The following is a 20,316-nucleotide window of genomic DNA, read 5'->3' as shown; positions in this document are numbered from 1 at the left end:
ACCTATGCAATGTTGTTCAGAAGGAATAGTGTACTAAGAAACAAAAATCATCATCCCATTCTATCTTAGATCAATAACAAAAAAAATCCATATGCTGAAATAAAAACAAAAAAGATATACCAAGTTCAGAAGTGTTCCCAAGATTTCAGGAGGAATGTTTGGAGATGAAAAGGCCATCTCTAAGCTGCGAACTAACTGCTTTTGAGTAGTCTCATTTAGCTGTGCCCAACTGCTAACAAAACCAGCTGCAAACAACTCACGCCCAATGAAAGGCTACAAAAGCCGAGGATCAAAATCTGTATCCAAACTCCGAAGGAAAAAATAAGGTGCAAATGAATACTGCTAGCAATACCTGCAACTGTGCAAGCCTAGCACAGGTTCGTAAGGCAGGAGAAGGAGATTCCTTCAGAAGTTCAATACTAAAATGTCTCATCCATTCTGCCCAATCTTCCTTGGTACTACGCTGAGAAGCCTCCCCAGCAGCAAGCAATCGGCCAGCATTGACCTGGACATAACTCATACAACTCAGATTCTTTTAACCCCCATAATGTAACAGAAAAGAATATGCAAGCAAAGGCAAACAGATATGACTAGATCTATGTAACTGCAATACATGCGTCAGTGAAGAGACTCCAGGAATTGAATTGATAGAATTATAATGGTGGAACAAAAACATAACAGCAATCATATTGTAACAGAACCACATCAAACAAATGGAAAAGGAATTGTCAATGAGATCTAACTCAAATTACACCTCCTCTTTTTGTAAAATTAAGATGGAAGGTGGGATCTTGAGTCGAAGGCCCACTGGCGTGTGTAACTTTTTTTTTGGGGGGGGGGGTGGTGGTGGTGGTGGGGGTTGGTGTGATTATTTGCAATTGCATCAGGACCAGTAGAGAAATTTGCATTTGAAGGAAAGAAAAATTGAAGTATGTCTACAAATTTTAACAATTCTAACAAACTAAGTTCCCATAACTTCAAATAATTTGAGTACAAAGTCAGATTCATCGAGTATTAAAGTGCATATACAAATTAAGCAAAAATTAAAATTAAAAGTATTCAGATTGAGGAGGTTTGAATTATTCCAGTCTTCAACCTCTACATTTTACTTATATGACAAAGTTGGTTACAAACAGATAAGAAATATTATGAAAAAATGACAGCTGGTGGAAACACCACATCAAGGACACCTAACCACTACAATATTTCAGACTCTTCAAGAAAAGTACAATATATATAACACAAAATACCACTTATACAATATTATCTCTCTAACATTCCCCGTCAAGTTAAGAGCACATGTCATATCAGCCTAGTTTGGAACAAATAAATTGTAATCTACTCCTACATAATGACTTCATAAAGCTATTAGCGAGTTAGTCTTTAGGCTTCTCAAGTGGTGTAGTGATTTCTCCGCTTAGTCTCTTGTCTAGCATAAAATGGAAATTTACTTTAATGTGCTTGATCCTTTCATGGAACACAGGATTGGAAGCAATGTGTAGAGCACCTTGATTATCACACAATAGTGGGATAAGGCAGGAACTGAGAACCCTAACTTTTGAAGGAAGTGTTGTGTCTGAGTTAGCTTATGGAAATACATGCCATCTTCTTATTTTTCAACATTACAAGATTTCCACCCAAAAAGGAGCAACACCCTGTGGTGGACCTCCTATCTGAAGATGATCAAAGCCACTCTACACAAAAGGCCTCTAACCTAAGATGACCATTCTTAAAAAATAAGCCTCCATCCGGGGCTCTCTTCAAGTATCAGACGATCTGAATAGCAACATTCAAATGTGAGAGTCTCTAGATTTCTAAGAATTAACTGCCACTAACTGCAAATGCTATATCTAGATGTGATGATCTAGCCATGTATCCTTCATCTCTCAAGACATTATTTGGATGCATAGGAGTATCTATACAGCAAGAGCCCAACAACTCCTCAGGGATATCAAGTAAAAATTTCCTCTGAGATAAATTGTTACCTTGCTTAGAATGTGCAACTTCAATTCCCATGAAGTATTAGATTTTGCCAAGATCTTCATTGTGGAAACGTTTGTTGCAAGAATTGTTTCAATCTAGTTATTTCTTCAAAATCATCTCCAGTAGTTACAATATCATCCATATAAACAACTAGTATATATCCAACATCAGTGAGTAGTGGAAAATTGAATAATTTGCCTGAGAACAATGGAGAACAAAACCCATGACAACCTCAAAAAACTTCCCAATCCAAGCTCTCGTTGACTGCTTAAGGCCATAGAATGCTTTCTTTAGCTCCACGTATACTTCCTAAAGGAGGTCACAGGTCACCATGAAGAGATGCAATCTTGACATCCAACTAATATAGAGGCCATGCAAGACCCATATATAAGAGATCTTGGCAGAAAGGGATATCAAGACTCACAATTAAGAGATCTTGGTCACAGGAGAGAATACTTCATCATAGTCAATACCATAAATCTGGGTGTAGCCCTTCACAACTGATTGGGCCTCAAGGAGGTCTAGGGCAACAATATAATCCTATTTATAATCAATGTTACAGGTGGTTAAGAAACAAGATCCCAAGTCTCATTCTAATATAAAGTGGTCATTTCCAACTCATAAACATGTCTACAACCCAAGTTAGATAGTACTTCTTGTATAGTTTTAAAGAAGGATATTGTATAGTTTTAGGGTCTGTTTGAAATCCGTTTATTTTGCTAAAATTGAAAACTTTTTGCTAAAAATACTATAGATAAATGTAAAAATTAGCTAAAATAATATAGTAGGACCCATGAATAGTACAAAAAAGTGCAGTGAGACCCATAAATAGTAGCAAAAATAAGCTGAATAGTAAAATAAGTTGGCAAAATTAATCATGCCAAACGGACACTTAAAGAGGGAAATTGTTATGATCTTAGTGTCCCACATGGATTAAGTATAAAATTAACCATGCGTATATAAGCTCTTGGGCATTCTCTCCTTGCAAGGGGATTTACAACTCAAGTCAAATAATACTTCTTGCACCGTTTTAAGGAGGGAAATTGTGATGATCCTAGTGTCCCACGTGGATTAAGTGTAAAATTAAACATATGTATATAAGCTCTTGGGCACCCTCCCCTTGCTCTGATACCAAATGATATAAACTCATAGGTAGATCTCACCCTTGAAAACCGGCTTGTAAGGGGAGGGTATCCAAGAGCTTATATACACATGGTTAAGTTTACACTTAATCCATGTGGGACATTAGGATCATAACATACCACCACGCTCCATAGCTGACATCCATGACGGCTCACTCTATAGACACTAACCCAATGATAGCCCTTTCTCTTTTTGGCTGCTCCACTCATCTTTCAGTTATTTTAATCTAACCTCTAGGTTGCTCCCTCTAAGATCCAACCAAAAAACCGCAACTCATTTGATCCCATACTCAATGAGCTACGTCCAATTACTCAATATGATGGTTGGCTCTGATACCAAAGATACACGAATCCACGGGTAGAACTCACCCTTGAAAACTGGCTTGCAAGGGAATGGTGCTCAAGAGCTTACATACACGTGGTTAAGGATACATAAATTCCATATGGGACACTAAGATCATAACATAAATACTTGAAAGTGTGGAAATAAAACAAGAAAAAAATATATATAGACGACTAACCAAAAACAAAGTTATTAATTGGATGCTTGGTAACACAGGAACATGTACCTTTATAGAAAGCAATGGGAAGTTAGCTTGAGTCAAGAGTAAATGGCAAATCAGCAGACTATAAGGATGGAGGGGGCAATGGAGCTATTGGACATATACGTCTAGTATATACTTGAAACGGAGATGAACCTTTGGAAGCAATGGCTCAAGATAAGTACAAGAATATGTGAGTAAGGTAATGGCTTTGGAGTCGAAAAAGGGATACACAACTCAAACTAATATTCCTCAAGAGAATTAGGACCAGATAATGTAGCAAGCAGTAAAAAGTGCATCACTCTAGGAATATATATGCAAGCTTAAGCAACATCAAGGAGGTGTCTATTTTTGTGCTCAGCAACACCATTTTGCTGTGGGGTGTGAGGACAAGTGGTCTGGTGTACAACGCCTTTGTCAGAAAGATATAAAAGAAGCAAAAGATGTCATACATTGTTTTCTTGTACAATGGGAAACAAGGAGTTATACAAAACTATATAAATCTAAAGAATCTCGACAAAGAAGATTTGGAAAGACCACTCATTGCGAGATCAAAGTACTCAGATTTTCTAGCCAAATTGGGTTTTGATTTCTGTGGAAAATCTGGAAAATTGACATTAATTCATAATGGTTGTTCATTAAAAACATCAACAAAAGCAACAAAGTACTAAAACCAATTGACACAACATGAAAATGTTAACCTATACATTCAAATTCAAATGTACTAACTCAGATGGGTTGGAAACCTGACCAACAACTCTAGATGAAAAAAGAGAACAAAATATACCTTAAGTCCACCTCCTCTGTAATCACAGCCACCATGCACACTACGGCCACCCCAACTATTACGACCCCCTTGTGATCCGCCAAAACGATTACAAGAGGCAATTAGTGCAAAGAATTCACCAGAGTGGTTGTTCATCTCAGAAATAGCAAAGCACGAGAGTCGGGAATAAATTTCATGAAGAAAGGAAAGATCAAAACTACACAAGAACTACACATGGAACACCTTACACTCTGACTTCAAACCACTGAGAAAACAAACCGCCCCCATATCCTGATGTTGTTTCTCCACATGCAAGATATCAGTCATGATACTGCTTCTCAATTGCTTGCATGCACCATACAAGAAACACTCTCAGACCCAGAGATAACGTGTTGCAAATTCTCCTAGATAACCTTTGCAGATCGAAGGTGCATCAAAGTAACCCCAATGTTAGGTTCAATACAACATAGCATTCGAGACATGATCACATTACCCTCCTGATCCCAAAGACTTACAGAGGCAGCAGAGGTAGTTCAGCTGCTGGAGCCATTGAGCTAGATGCATCACTTGTAGATGTAGAGGATGATGGTTTGTAATATAAAAGGTGATCAAATAAGCCATTGCCTCCTAAAAAAATCTGTCCTAATTCACCCAATAAATGTAGTTCTTATCATTGAACTTTATGGATGGGTAAATAGGAAATTCAAAAATTCAAGCAACTAAGTCGATAAAAGTCAAAAAACAACCTCAAAATGCCATAGAATGGGCTAAAAAATTTGACATAGACTGAGAATTACACAAAACTGGCTGAAAAGTTTTTTGTACGAGCTGAAACACCCCTAACCGCCCAACACTTGGTCTGTATCAGCAAAAATTGTACTGAACTAACCAGAAAACGTCCTGTACTGACCAAAATACCTCTAAGCTGGCCAACGTACAATCTATACCAGTAGAAAACTGGCTGAACCAGAAAAATCCTGATGTGAACCAAATAGAAACCCAATAAATCAGTCTGATCTAAGAGTTCAGGTTGACTAGATCAAAATCATGTTGAATCGGATCATATCTGTCGGGTCACGTGTTGGGTTAAACTAACATTTACAGGGTCAGAATTGGACCAACTTGAAACTGGGCTGGATCTAGGCCCAAAAAGCTCGGGTTTACCAAAACAAATCAGAGGCTGAAACTGTGATTATAACAGAGGTCAAATGTTAAACCAGCTAAGGCTATCCTTGTCCAGAAAAGGAATAGCAAATATCATGAACCAAACAGGGAACTCCAATGAGCCACGACACTGGCAATGTTAAGAAACTACTACCACTACCATGCCAGTATGAGCACAGGTCAATGACAACCAAAATACACATTCCTTCAACAAATCTCATCGTAAACCGCCATATTAGTGCCAGACATATTGAGAGCTACCAAAAACCACCTGGAACTGCCATGAACCTCCACCAATCTACCAAAAACCACCTTTAGACAGTGTAAACCTTCCATGAACAACACCCTATGCAACAAACACAGAAGCCATGCTCACAGCTCTGTTATTCCACTACCTGACCTAAAAGATAATAATGGTGTTGAAGATAACAGCCCTCTAATGTCTTTTTAAACCTCCCAACATTATTCAAACCAGGCCAATCAACAAGGCAACCCGAAACATGAAAAGAAAAAAGAAATTGGAAGAACAAAGGAAAAGAAAAACAAAATGAGGAGAAAGGCAAAGACAATTGAACCAGAGATAAGAAAAAGTTCAGTCCTACTCTAATACCATGTTAATGAAGACCATAGGAAAGAGTATTCCAGAAAGAGGAGCTTAGAATTATTCCATCCTTCAGCCTCTACATTCCACTTATATAGGAGAGTCAGTTATTCTGAAAATGACAGCTTTTGGCTACACCTCATCAGGGACACTAAAAGAGTACATATATAACACAATGTTACTACTCATACAAGCTTTCCAAGAATAAGAAACCCAAGCAATAGGTTTTCGTATTTTCAGAAATTGAAACTAAAAGAGAGATTATTTCCACAGATTTTTTTTCCCCATAAGTAATGAAGTTTTATTAATGAACAAATAAACGAATTATTTCCACAAATAGTTCCAGATCTTTCAAATGATCTTGTATTAGTAATTTCTATATTTACATTTAATTAAGAACTTAGTCAGCACCTAGTCTTTTTCCATGGCCACTGCCTGGCTTGCAAGATATTTTGAAAACAGTGATGTAAACCACAGCAGTAACATACATTACAAAGCGTGTATTAAAAAAAAAAAAAAAAAGATGTATCTTTTGACGAGTATACAAAGAAGAGAAGTACCTGATGGCCTCTGAGATGTATCTGAACATCAGACCCATCCTCATAAGGGTCAATCTCCTTATTGTCTAATGGGTCACTAATAACCTCTACCGGAAGTCGTCGACTTAATCTTTGGGAGACTGCCATACTCCCCAAGATCAACGGTTCACGTCTTTGTAAGCGCCCTTCAATTTCCTCAAATTCCTTATGCTGATGGAAAAAAAAATAAATGTAGTTAAACTCTCCAAATGCAAAAGATGTGGATCGGATATAAAATTAAAATATTTATAAAAAAAATATTTGCAATAATTAGGATGAGAAACAACACCCGCAAGCGATGTTTCAACAAAAGTTTATGTATCGATGGAATGAAAATGGTGAAGTCCTCCCCAAGGGCATGAGCCAGACAACAAAGAGCATCCACAGCATTCTTCCGGAGCTCATCATTCTTCCTGTAAATAAACAGCTTACAAAATTGAAGCATCATACTCGAGGTAACAAAAGACAAATGTTAGTTTTACTTTTACCAAAAAAGATAAAAAGAAACACATCATGGTAAAGATGCCAGACTATCTTGAAGTTGAGTCAGAGATGCAGTTAGTAGTGAATTATTTAGCAACCTACATTAACTTAAAACCACACGTCCAGAAAGTTCAAAGGCAAATGATGCCACAGATTCAGTGATAATAGAATCACCAAGGAGAGGAAAACACTCAAAGCCTAGAGCATTATCAAAGCACTATCTCCAATTCTAACCATGCAGAATGATGAAATTTCAGTATTGAAAGGTTGAAAAGAAAGAAAAATTGATCACAACATCAGACCAGATAGAAGCATGCTGAGACCTGGATTGGCTGCAAATGAAGTAGAGAAGCTTTCTACAAAATGCACTGCCTTTTAAATGAATCAATAATTAAAACATTATCAAAAAGAGAAACAAAAGAAAAAAGGACTTAATAGTCACATGTATGAATGGTGGAAATCGTTAACAATTTTAACTCCATTTAAAATTTCATGTCTGTGACTTCAATTATATTAATTTCCAGTTGTGAGCTTTTCTTTTCTTTTTTTGATAAAAAATTTCCTATAATTGAAACAATATAAAAAATAACAAATAAATTTAATTTCCAGTCCTTAAAGAATCAATAATTGAAACATTATAAAAATAAAATAACCTTAACTGATGGTGATTCATTCTTACACAAAGACAAAAGAGTGCAAAGAAAAAACAAATCACACAGGCATGCACAAATAAGGTTGGAATTAACATATATGACATGTCTGTAGTGATTCAACAAAGTCCTCATATTGAGGAAAGGGCATCATAATTCTAGCACTTTTAAAAAAATTAATGCAAATCAAGTAAAACCGATTGCCAGAAGAAAACAAAAAGGAACCATGTCACACTCTCTGTGATGTTGGTTTTGCTCCTTTTTCTAGAATTAATTGATTTTCCATAAACATAGTTTGCACCTAGTTATTAAAAATAAGTATCTCTAAAAAATTCAACTAATAGGTTTGCAAGAACGCCATTTTTGTTTGATTTGATTCTGAAGGCAGTTATATAAACCAAGTGATCTTAGGATCTGACCCCTTCACATATTTTGTAGAATCATTTAGCTCTCAAACCGGGAAAAAAAAAGGATGCTTCCAGTTTTATAATTTGAAATTAAGAGGCACTGACCCATCTAAAATCAGCTTCAAGTGATGCACAAGAGAAGATATGTGACCAGTAACCTGATGATAGAAAATAAAACATTATTGATAAAATAATGTACAAAATATTTGGAAATACAATAAACAAAATAGCTACAGGTATATAACCAAATGTAACCAACCTGCACACGAGGTATCAATCTTGTCAATGTTTTTATAGCAGCAGCTCTTATATCTACAGAAGCATCTACTTTAAACAAGCGAATAAGTGCAGGAAGAAGTAGATGCATATGTTCATCCAACGTCCCTACATTGCAAACCAGAAACCGGAAGTTCTTTAAATGTTTCAACATCCAAAAAGCAGCTCCATAATTCTCACTATAATGCAATGTAAAATGGAAGACAGAGACTGAACCAATGCTCCCAGGCACTGAGGTTAAAAGCCTGAGATAGCATTTTTTTACTGCAAGGTATCTACAAACTTGAGTACCACATTCATCGTTGGTTTTAAACTGCATAGACAGTAATTCTATAATTTTCATGTTAGTTATAACTCTTACTTGACTTACTAAGTAAGAGTTTAGTGAAATCCTGCAACTTACTAAGGTCATTGAACAGCAACAACCAAGCCTTAGTCGCAAATTTGTTAGGGTTGGTTATGGATCCTCAACAAATTAGTCAAGTTCGGCAACATATATTCTTTTCCATTATTCTATACTATCCAAAATAATACTCTATGTTACTTTCCTAATTGGCATGTCCTTTTTTACAACTTCTACTAATGTTATTTTTTGTCTTCCTCTATTGTTTTTCATTCCCCCAACTTGAACCAAGTCACTCTTTCTCACCAGAATATTACTCATTCAAAGCATATTACTTATCAACCAAAAAAAAAAAAAAAAACAATTCATTCATAGCATATTAATTGCTCTGCTCTAAACATGACCAAACCATATCAAGCAACTCTCTCTCATCTTTTCATCAATAAGCGACATCCTCAGCTTTTAGCAAATTGACTATGTTTTTGATAAGAGAGAAAATAATTTATTAGAAAGAAAATACGCTCAAACACGAGTGCTCTTAAAGAATTACAAATGGATACTCATTTCCCCCCAATCATAGTACAATTTTCAAACAAAGATCTCAAAAAAAATTTCATTTGAATCCTATCTTCTGTGTATGTCCACTTAACCATCTCAAAAATCTCTTTCAAGCTACATTCATTTTATGAATATTTTACTTCTTAACATCCAATATTCCAGTACGATAGAGCATAGCTGGTCTTATAGAAATCTTGCAAATTTTTTTCCTTTAACTTAATAGGTATTTTATGATCACAAAACACTCTTAATGCACTTCTCCACTTCATCCATCCAGCTTTCTTCAATCTCTTCATCTTTATGAATTATTCATCCATGATATTGACCATCAAATCTTACCATTTATTCATCTTTGTTTCAAATTCCATGTACTCTGATTTAGTCCTAATTAATTAAAAGCCTTTAAATTCTAGAGTGTCTAACCCAATTTTTAACTTAGCATTAACTCCACCTCTAGTTTCATCCACTAAAACTATAACATCTATAAAAAGCATACACCAAGGGACTATTTCTTTAATCGATTAAATGAGCTCATCCATCACTAATACAAAAGGACACGAACTTAATGTTAATCCTTGATGCAAACCTATAATAATAAGAAACTCGCTTGTGATGCCTCCTCTTGTTCTCACTCTAGTGACAACTCTGTCATACATATCCTCAATCAATATAATATACCTTAGAAGAACTCCTTCCTTTTGCAAACCCACCGCATAACCTCTCCAAGTGTCACAGGGTCAATTTTTCACTCAAATTTTCTGCCTGTAATGGCTCTAAGTTCCTGATTTAATCTCAGCCAACACCACACACACTGCAGGAACACACTTAGAACAGATTTTTTAGGGACAATCACTCACACAGCACACACTATGTTTACAAGAAACCACCCCCAACCTTTATTACTTAATCTCAAGTACAAAGGAAACTCTTACAAGCCTAGAGAAATACACAGAATTCTCTCTAAGACAAAGTAAACCCTGCTGTTGACACCGCCAACAGCATGAGGGTCATATACACAAAAAATAACTGCTATGGCAATTACTGCCAAGTATCTATCTGGGTCTTGGACAATCTGCCAATTAGGTCTGACTTAGGACACCATCAACTAATACTGTCTTGGTTCATTCTCCACATTTCCAGCCCCTACACAGCAGGCCTGAACATCTAGAAAACCAGAAACTGCTTGGTAACTGCCACTACACATCAGCACATGCATAGCCCATGTCTTAGCAAATCATGGGGCGGGCTTCTGCCCATCATCCAGTAGCCCGCACAGCAACTGAATACACCTTTTGGGATGCTTGGCCCATGCCTAAGCCATCCCCTATCAGCCACACAGCCCACACAACATGCCCACATGTAGCACACACACAAGGCAACTGCCCATCAGCCCACTAGCATATGTCCATGCACTAGGCTAGCACCCACCAGCCCATGCCTTGCATATAACATCTGATTTCACATCATCATGGCAGCCTAGCCCTACCTTGCACAGAAGCCACCAAGCCCAAACACAAGCAACCAGCCACTAAGCCACCAGTGCCATGCACCACCACTCAAGGGTCAATACCATCTGCTGTCACCCATCTTGAAACTAACTCTAACCACCACGGCCCTATTCTGCCATGGCCTTAGGGCATCATATGGAGCAAGGCGCCTCCACATGCTGCCCCTATACACTGCTCATTGATCCAACTCAGGTTGGGGGACTAGGAATGTCTCCCTTAAAGAGCACTTAGGAGCATTACGAATCTAGCATGAGGAACCATCAATGTGTTGAGGAGACATAAAGCCATGTGATTGGTCTAGTGCTGCCCAAGCACCATTCTTCCTCATGCCATCATCAGCAACAGGGAAAGCTCCTAACACCAAGGGACCTATCCTATGCTTTCTCTAGGACATAGTAGAATGTTTTTCTCATTTCTATAGGCAGCTTTATTGTAAAACTATATTTCATAGGCCTGTTTTAGATGATGTGGAATTCTCTAGAATCTCTGAGGCAGATGCTTGTTGGTTTTTTTTTTTTTTTTTTTTTTTTAAAGTAAAAAAAAATATTAAAAAGAAGAAGGGTGTCACCATAGTATATAATAGATGCTTGTTGGTTTTTTTTTTTTTTTTTTTTTTTTAAAGTAAAAAAAAATATTAAAAAGAAGAAGGGTGTCACCATAGTATATAAGAAGTATACATCAAGGACAAAAACAAATCAAGTGCATAAAGTACAAAAGTCCATGAAACCATGGACTGAAGAAAAAGAACAAAAGCCTAACACTGCAACCCAATCCAGAAGAGTCTTAAGGAAGAAGAGTTTAAAATCAGAAACTGATCTCTCTAAATCCTCAAAATGCCGGTTATTCCTCTCTTGCCAAATGCTCCACATCAAACAATGGGGCACAGCCATCCAAATAGCAACATTCCAATGCCTCCCAAACTTTCCTTGCCCACAAGCCAACAGCTCCACAACTGTTTTCGGAATAGCCCAATGAATGCCAAACAAAGTAAACACCATAGACCACAAATCAAAAGCAATAGGGCAATGGATAAGGAGGTGGTCTACTGATTTCCCATTTCTTTTACACATACAACACCAATCCAAAATCAAAATCTTCCGTTCCCTAAGATTATCAATAGTCAAAATATTCCCCAAAGCTACAGTCCAAACAAAAAAAAGCAACTCTAGAAGGGACGTTAGACTTCCAAATAGTCTTCCAAGGGAAAGACTAATCAAAACTTTTTGTCAGAACTTGATAATAAGAACGAACAGCAAAACCTCTTCCCATAGCAAGTTTCCAACACATCTTATCGTCCCCAACTCCTCTCAAAGAAGCTCCATAAATTCTAGACATTAAACTATAAAAGGATTCCAATTCCCAATCTTCACTATATCTTCTAAAATTTAGATTCCAAAAAAGAACACCATTTGGAGAGATGCTTGTTGGTTAGATAGGCCTTTTGATGAGGATGAGGTATTTGGGGTGATTAATGGCTTCAAAGGTGATAAGGCTCCTGATCCGGATGGTTTTTCCATGGCTTTCTTCCAATCTTGTTGGAGTGTTGTGAATAATGAGATTATGGAAGTTTTTCAGAATTTTCATAATCAAACTGTGTTCAAAAAGAGTCTTAATGCCTCATTTGTTGCCCTTATTCCTAAAAAGGTTGATGCTGTGGAGATCAAGGATTTCCAGCCAATTAGTTTAGCTGATGGGATTTATAAGATTATTTCAAAGGTATTGGCTAATTGGTTTCGAAAAGTGGCACATGGACTTATTTCAGATTCACAGACTACATTTGTGAAAGGTCAACAAATTTTGGATTCCGTTTTAACTGCTTTTGAATGCATTGATAGTAGATTGAGGATAGGGATTCCAAGGGTGTTGTGTAAGTTGGATGCGGAGAAAGTATATGACCATGTGGATTGGGGTTTTCATATGTATATGTTGCAGCGATGTGGGTTTTCAAATAAGTGGAGCAAATGGATTATGTGTTACATTTCTACGGTTAAATTTTCCATTTTGATTAATGGGAGTTCTTCACTTTTTTTGGAAACACTAGGGGGATTAGGCAAGGGGATCCTCTCTCTCCGTTGCTCTTTGATGTTGTTATGGAGGCTTTGAACCGTATGTTGGATGCGGCTGCATTTGCGGGGCAGTTTCCGGGCTTCTCTATAGGTTCTTCACCTAGTACTTTGTTGATGGTGTCTCATTTTTTATTTGTAGATGGCACTCTTATTTTTTGTAATGCTGACCCTAATCAATTAGCTACTTTGAAGGTGATTCTGACTAGATTTGAGGAAGTATTAGGTTTAAGAATTAATTTGGGGAAATCAGAGTTGGTTCCAGTTGGAGAGGTACATAATATGGATGTGTTGGTGGGGCTGTTGGGTTGTAGGCACTCTTCACTTCCTTTGAAATATTTGGGACTTCCTTTGGATGCTAAATTCAAGGAACTGTCAATCTGGAATCCTATTTTAGAAAAGATGGAGCGAAGATTAGCAAGATGGAAGAGGCTATATTTATCTAAGGGGGGCAAGGTTACTCTTATTAAAAGTACCCTCTCCTCCATACCTAATTATTTCCTTTCCATTCTTCCTATACCTGGAAGGTTGCTAATCGCATGGAAAAATTATAGAGAGATTTTCATTGGAGTGGTATTAGTGGTGACTCTAAACAACACCTAGTGAAATGGGCTAAGGTTTGTAAGTCAATACAGGTTGGGGGGCTAGATATAAGAAGTTTGAGAAGTTTTAACTCTGCTTTGTTGGGCAAGTGGTTACGGAGGTATGGTTTTGAGACAGATGCATTATGGAGAAGGGTTATAGAGGCAAAATATGGGAATGTTTGGGGTGGTTGGGATATGAAAAAGGTGACAAGTGCATATGGTGTATGGTGTTAGCCTCTGGAGGTCTATTAGAAGTGGCCGGTTGAACTTCTCTAAACTCCTAAGGTATGATGTGGGTGATGGTACTAGAGTGAAGTTTTGGAAGCATGTGTGGTGTGAGAATAGTTTTCTCAAAGAGGCTTTTCTAGAACTTTATTGTCTTAGTAGGGCAAGGGATTCTACCGTGGCGAAGGCTATGAGTTGGTCTGGTGGGACTATTCATTGGAATTTTCACTTTCACCGTCCACTACAGGATTAGGAGGAAGAATCTTTTGATCGATTTATGGATACTGTTTACTCTTCGAAAGTGAGAAGGGTTGGCCCTGATAAGGTTTGTTGGAAGCTAGCAAGGAGTAGAGGTTTTGAGGTTAGAGGTTTTTATATTTCTTTCTACACTTCTACTCGTTCTTTTCTTTGGAGGTTGATGTGGCAATCAAAGGTTCCTCCAAGGGTGGCTTTCTTTTCACGGTTAGCTTCTTTAGATAAGATTCTTACAACTGATAACCTTCACAGAAGGCATATTATTGTTCTTCATCTTCTTCTTTATTGCCCTATAGCTTTTGAGATGTGGTCCTTGTTGTGTTTGTTTGGACTTCAATGGGTTATGCCTCTTAAGGTAATCGAGTTGTTTGAGTCTTGGCAAGGTAAATTCAAGCGACATCGCAATATAGATTTTTGGAGACTTATGCCGCATTGTTTGATGTGGTGTATTTGGAGCGAAAGGAATGCTAGATGCTTTGAGGGATGCGAACGGTCATTGCTAGAGATTAAGTCCTTTTTCTTACATACTCTCCTTGATTGGAGTATAGCTTTGTCGCATTGTTCTTGTTTTTCCCATTTCGCTTGATCATTGAAATTTTGGTTCTTGATTTTTGCCCCCACAATACATCCCCAATGTACTCGGGTTGGCTATTTTTTTATTAATAAAATTTTTTGTTATCTATCAAAAAACAAATAAAAAACCATATAAAGCTCTTTACAAGCCTCTCTATATTTTTCCATTAGACGTCTAAGCAAGAAAATAGCTTCCATGGTAAATTGTCCCGGCATAAAACCAAATTTATTCATTGATATTTTTTTTTTCATGTCTTAACCTATGTTCAATCACTCTCTTAAAGTTTCATAGTGTTACTCATAAGTTCAATTCCAATCACTAGGTATTATAAATTGGTATTATAGTACTTCTCCTCCAATCACTAGGCATTTTGTAAACACTGAATATCTCATTAAAAAGGTTTGTCAACCAACATGCTCCCACATCATCAAAGCACTTCCACATCTGGTCCACGGCATATCCATTGCTCATCCTCCTAAATGCGTCTTTTACCACGATCATTCTAATCATTCAAACAGATCTATTGTTTCTATCCTCTATCAGGTTACTCGATTCACTCCATTCTTTTGTATTATTTCAATTAAAAAGTTTATAACAATAACTTTTCCATCTCTCTTTAATTTACTCCTCTTTGACCAACATTCTTTGATCTTCATCTTTAAAGCAGTGGGCCTTTTTTTTTTTTTTTTTTTTTATAAGTAATAAAAATATATTATTAAAAGAAGAAAAGTGCAACTGGAGTATACAGGAAGGTATACATCAGGGACCAAGTACAAATCAAGAGCATAAAGTACAAAAGTCCAAAAATCCATGAACAAAAAAAAAATCATGAGCTGAAGTGAAAGAATGACATCCTAACACTAAAACCCAATCCAGAAGAGTCCTGAAGAAGAAAAGTTTGAAATCTAAAACTGTTTTCTCCAAGTCCTCAAAATGCCGGTTATTCCTCTCCCGCCAAAATGGGCATTATTCAAGTCTCTTGTTTTCATTTCCCTTGTCTTAGCAAGTTTATAAATAATCTTTTCTCCCTCCTCCAACTTGCTATATAATTTATTATACGCCTTCCATTCACCCTCTTGTACAACCTTTTTTGCTTCCCTCATTGCCACCTTATAATTGACTAATTGTCATAAGCAGCACTGTCTATACGTCCCTTTTTTTTTGGTTAAGTAATGAAAAGCTTTAATGAGTTTTTATTATGAATAAATAAAATTTTATTAATAAAAAAGAGCCCCTCAATACACAATAAATATGCTAAGAAAGTAACAACATCAAGAAAAAGAACAACTATCAATTAATGCAAGCAAGGTAAAGGAGAAATTAGTAGGTAACACAGACAAAGATGAAGAGACAGAAAATAAGGAACCACATCTCAGTAGCATGATCACAATAAAGAAACAAATGACCAACAGTCTTCCCAGCCTTCTTACACATGTAACACCACTTAATCACACAAGCTTTATTACAGCAAAGATTATCAATAGTGAGAATCCTACCCAACCGAAGCAGCAGTCCAATTAAAAAAGGCAACCTTGAGTGGAACTTTGAACATCCAAATGCTATTCCATAGAAAAGACTTGACACCTTCATTGGTAAGAACTCTGTAAAAAGACTCAATTTCCAATAAACCACCCTTAGTTTGCCACTGATACAAAATATTCCACATCCCTCTTGATCTTTATTGAGTATAGAAGTTCCATAAAGTAACATCCCAAATCATGGAGCCATCTTTCCAACTCAACTAGTCCACCATAGTAGCCCCCTTATCATAAGCAATGCTAAATAGAGTTGGGAATGCATCCTTTAGAACCCCATCCCCACACAACCAATCTAACCAAAAACAAACATTGGTTCCTTTCCCAACTGAAAAGACACAAACCTGGCAAAATAATTCCATCCCGAATGAATATGCTTCCATAAACAGATTCCATACCCACCTCTGTCCTCTTTTGAACACCATTCACCCCAAACAATACCGTACTTACACTCCACTACTTTCCTCCAAGAAGCATCCCTCTCTAGGTAGGCTTCTATAGCTCTCTCTTCAATCTAATTGCTGCTTGAATCTCCTTATTCCACCACCAAGTCTCCTTAGTCAGTTGCCCACATTGTGTAGATTCTCCAAAAACGTCTTTAGCCACTTTTTTAATACAATTAGTCATTTAATTCCACATCTTATCAACATCTCCGTCTAAATTCCAGTTGCCTTCTTTGATCATTTTATCTTTAAACACATCTTGTTTCTTATCCTTCAAAACCCACCACCTGATCCTTGGGTTTCTTTGTGTAATACCTCTTCTTTACCATCTTCTAATACATATATCTATTACCATCACTCTTTTTTTATATGTATTATGTACATAATTTCATTGAAAATCTTAAAAGTGCTACCGAGGTACACAGTCTATATACATATAAGCACAAAAAGAAAAACAAATAAGCAGAGAAAGAAACAGATATCTAGCACCACCCCATGTTGAATGGTTACGCTCTCTCCTGATGATGTTTTAGATGTAGAGACAATGCTCAAGCATTAATTTGGGATGTTTCGGATCATGGAGAGCTCTTTTGGACCTTGCTTGGTCATAATAAAGTTAAATCGAGACTTATTCTGTTGTTCATTAGCTGCTGGATCAGTTTTAATTAAGTTCTATTAGAATAAGGGCAATTCAGTAGTTTCCAGAAATTTGGAAGGGGCCTTGGCTGTACCAAAGACCCTTGAATCTTATTTTATGTTTTGAGTCCTTTTTTGTTTGCTATTAGTAATTCTAGTCGTTCTAGTAATATGTTATTTAGAGTCCTAGTCCTTCTATGGAAAGCATTTGACAATAGCCTATATAAAGGCTTTATTGTAGTCAATAATATTCATGGTGAGATGATTCTAATAAAATTCCAGCAGCTTATTTCAAGCTTTGAGGGTGCAATTGCCTTCTCCTGCTTAAGTGTGATTGCTTAGGAAAACCTGGCTGTGATTGCCTAGTGTTTTATTTATCAGGTATTCTATTCTATCCCCAGTTCCAACCCCAAACAAATTCAATCTTTTCTAAAACATCAATCCTTATTCAAGAACTCATCAAGAAATCTGTATTGTAGTGCTAAATTCTTAAAGATCCTATGTCACATAGTGTTTATGCTCCTCCAAATCATTGTATCTACTATTCCCATTAGTTTCCTAGCTAAAGACCCTATATTCTAGGTGCCTATACAAATCCTATCATCTTGGACAAAACTCGTTACCCACACCCTTTCATAAAAGTGTGGGAACTCTTGCCCATTTTTTACCATACCTTAGCACCTATGTAGCATGTTGCTAATAGGGAATTCCCTAACGTTTTATTTTTTTTTTATAGGTAATATGAGTACTATTATTGATGGCAAAAAAAAAAAAAAAAAAACATACAAAGTGTTCATGAGAATGAACAACAGCAAATCACAAACAGAAAACAGATAGAATAGCAATCAGGAAACTAAACTAAGGGAAGAGAAAAACTGTAGAAGAGAAGAACAATCTATAAAACCTTAGCATCGAGACCAATCAAAAAGGCTACGCTGACACAGGCCTTTTAACTCAACCAAAGCCTTCTCAAAATCTTCGAAGGAACGACGATTCCGTTCCATCCAAATAGTCCACATCAAACAACATGGAATTAAATTCCAGATATCTGAATTATACTTCCCAAGCCAATGACTCCAACAAAATAATACTTCCACCACAAAGCCAGGCAAGATCCACTCAATACCGAAAGCCTAAAAGCATAAAAACCCATAAAGAATACGCTACGTAACAGTGAAGGAGATGATCCACACATTCCCCACTGCACCGGCACATGCAACAACGATTTGCCAAAGAGCGACCCCTCCTTAGCATAAGATTGTCCAAAGCAAGGATCGCTCATGTCCACAAAAAAAAAAAAAAAAAAAAAAAAAAAAAAAAGCCACCTAGGTTATATGACACAAAGTACAGACACGAGCTGAATTATTAAGTTCATTGAACCAACACAAGTTAAATTGACCAATTTGTTGTCTGTATTGGCCCTGTTTTCAGTTTGTTAACCATTTTGACTATAATTCAATATATTTAGCACATATGCCATAAGTTTCTTGTTCATCTTACAAGCTCTCTTACTTTTGCCCATGCATTACATAGCCACTTTTTGGTAATAATATTTCAAATAACAATGCACATGACATTCAAAAATGAATAGCACTAACCGCCAAATACTTCAAGTGTATGGAGGATATCAGGAACATAGGTGTAGTCATTAAACCGTTCTGCATCACTTAGAACTTGGATACAACCCGGAAGAATGAAATGGAGATGCATTCTAAACTCATCATTGAGGGCCAAGCAAAGCTGTTCCACTAGGTGCAGAACCTGATCAAAGACTTCTTTATATGTATGAAAACAGTAATTGCCATAAATAAAATAAAAACAAGAAAGTATAATCAAGGTAACAATTTCACATGCAGCTGATTCTACCCAGAAATAACAAACTTACTGGATAGCCAAGTGGAGGACGGCTAGTAGCTGGAAAACTGAAGGACGACCATAATTCTGAAATTAAAGACAGCAAATCTTGCAGATATTTTCGAATATGCTGCACAGGTTCATCAAATTCCAAACGTGACAACCAGAAAAACCTCAAAATCATAATATGCGAGCACTATCACATGAAATCAAAATATACCTGACGCACAATAGACACCAAAGTTCCAAGCTTCCATGTTACAAAATCCTTTAGAGTGTCTTCACATGTACGAACAGTATGAAAGAGATCAGGCAAAACCTACATGTAAGTGTACAGAGAACTATTAGATCAGGCGTAAATAAACACATTAACTCTGTCAGCCAAAATTTACTACAACATGTAAATTCAAGAATAATTTAAAAATAATGTTTAACATGCACCAGCTGACCCTCCCAATATTACTTTGAAGTTTAGGCACAATGAAACCACATTCCAAAACCTCGTATCACCTACTCTGATGATTGCCTGATGCCTCCTCCTCCCCACCCCCCTCCTCCACCCCACCCTCACCCTATCCCTCAACCATCACCATCTTTTTTTTCTTTCTTGCCACCCTTACATATTCCTCCTCCCTCTCCTCTATGCTTTCCTCCACAGTTCGGGTTTTTCCCATATCCTTATCCCCCTCCTCCATCCCTGCCTTCTCCATCCCCACCACTTAAGGGGCCTAACCATGTTTTGACTAAACCGTCTAACCTTGTACCTGCACCTTTAGCCATACCAAATCCTCCCACCATTTCTCACAAAATATCCCTCCTACATCTCAATCCTCTGACCATGGGGGCAGTAAGAGGTCTTTTCGTATTGATGCAAAACTTTTTTCACTCTTTTGATGTGGGGGGTGGTCTAATTCATATGCCATACATGAGACACGCGGGGATGTTAAGAGCTCTATTTGGGTTGGACGTAGGGACATGGAGTGGATCCTTACCCATGTTGCCGATATACAAGACTGGGTGCCTGGTCAAGACGTACACTGCAAGACTCAAGGAAAATGGGAAGTTGATAGAGTTTTGTGGTGGATCAAATAAATCTGGTCTTTTTGAGGTTATAGCAGTATATTTTGGAGGGACTAGGGGAGGTTG

General features: G+C 37.1%; 1 protein-coding gene across 1 annotated transcript in view; it reads right to left on the bottom strand.

The window, feature by feature from the left end:
• The window catches only part of LOC112015848 (serine/threonine-protein kinase TOR), a gene marked incomplete at its 5' end in the record, with an annotated part of 56,672 nt that overhangs the window by 26,147 nt on the left and 10,209 nt on the right, over positions 1-20,316 (bottom strand). The window contains 9 exon segments of the mRNA XM_065761312.1: positions 121-273; positions 353-505; positions 6,759-6,947; positions 7,066-7,189; positions 8,422-8,474; positions 8,576-8,700; positions 18,915-19,077; positions 19,202-19,300; positions 19,391-19,489. Coding sequence (XP_065617384.1) covers positions 121-273; positions 353-505; positions 6,759-6,947; positions 7,066-7,189; positions 8,422-8,474; positions 8,576-8,700; positions 18,915-19,077; positions 19,202-19,300; positions 19,391-19,489 — 1,158 coding nt within the window.

The sequence above is a fragment of the Quercus suber genome, unplaced genomic scaffold (genome assembly GCF_002906115.3).
Source record: "Quercus suber isolate HL8 unplaced genomic scaffold, Cork oak 2.0 scaffold_406, whole genome shotgun sequence".
In the NCBI taxonomy this organism is placed as follows: Eukaryota; Viridiplantae; Streptophyta; class Magnoliopsida; order Fagales; family Fagaceae; genus Quercus; species Quercus suber.
This window is presented reverse-complemented; position numbering and strand designations above follow the sequence as displayed.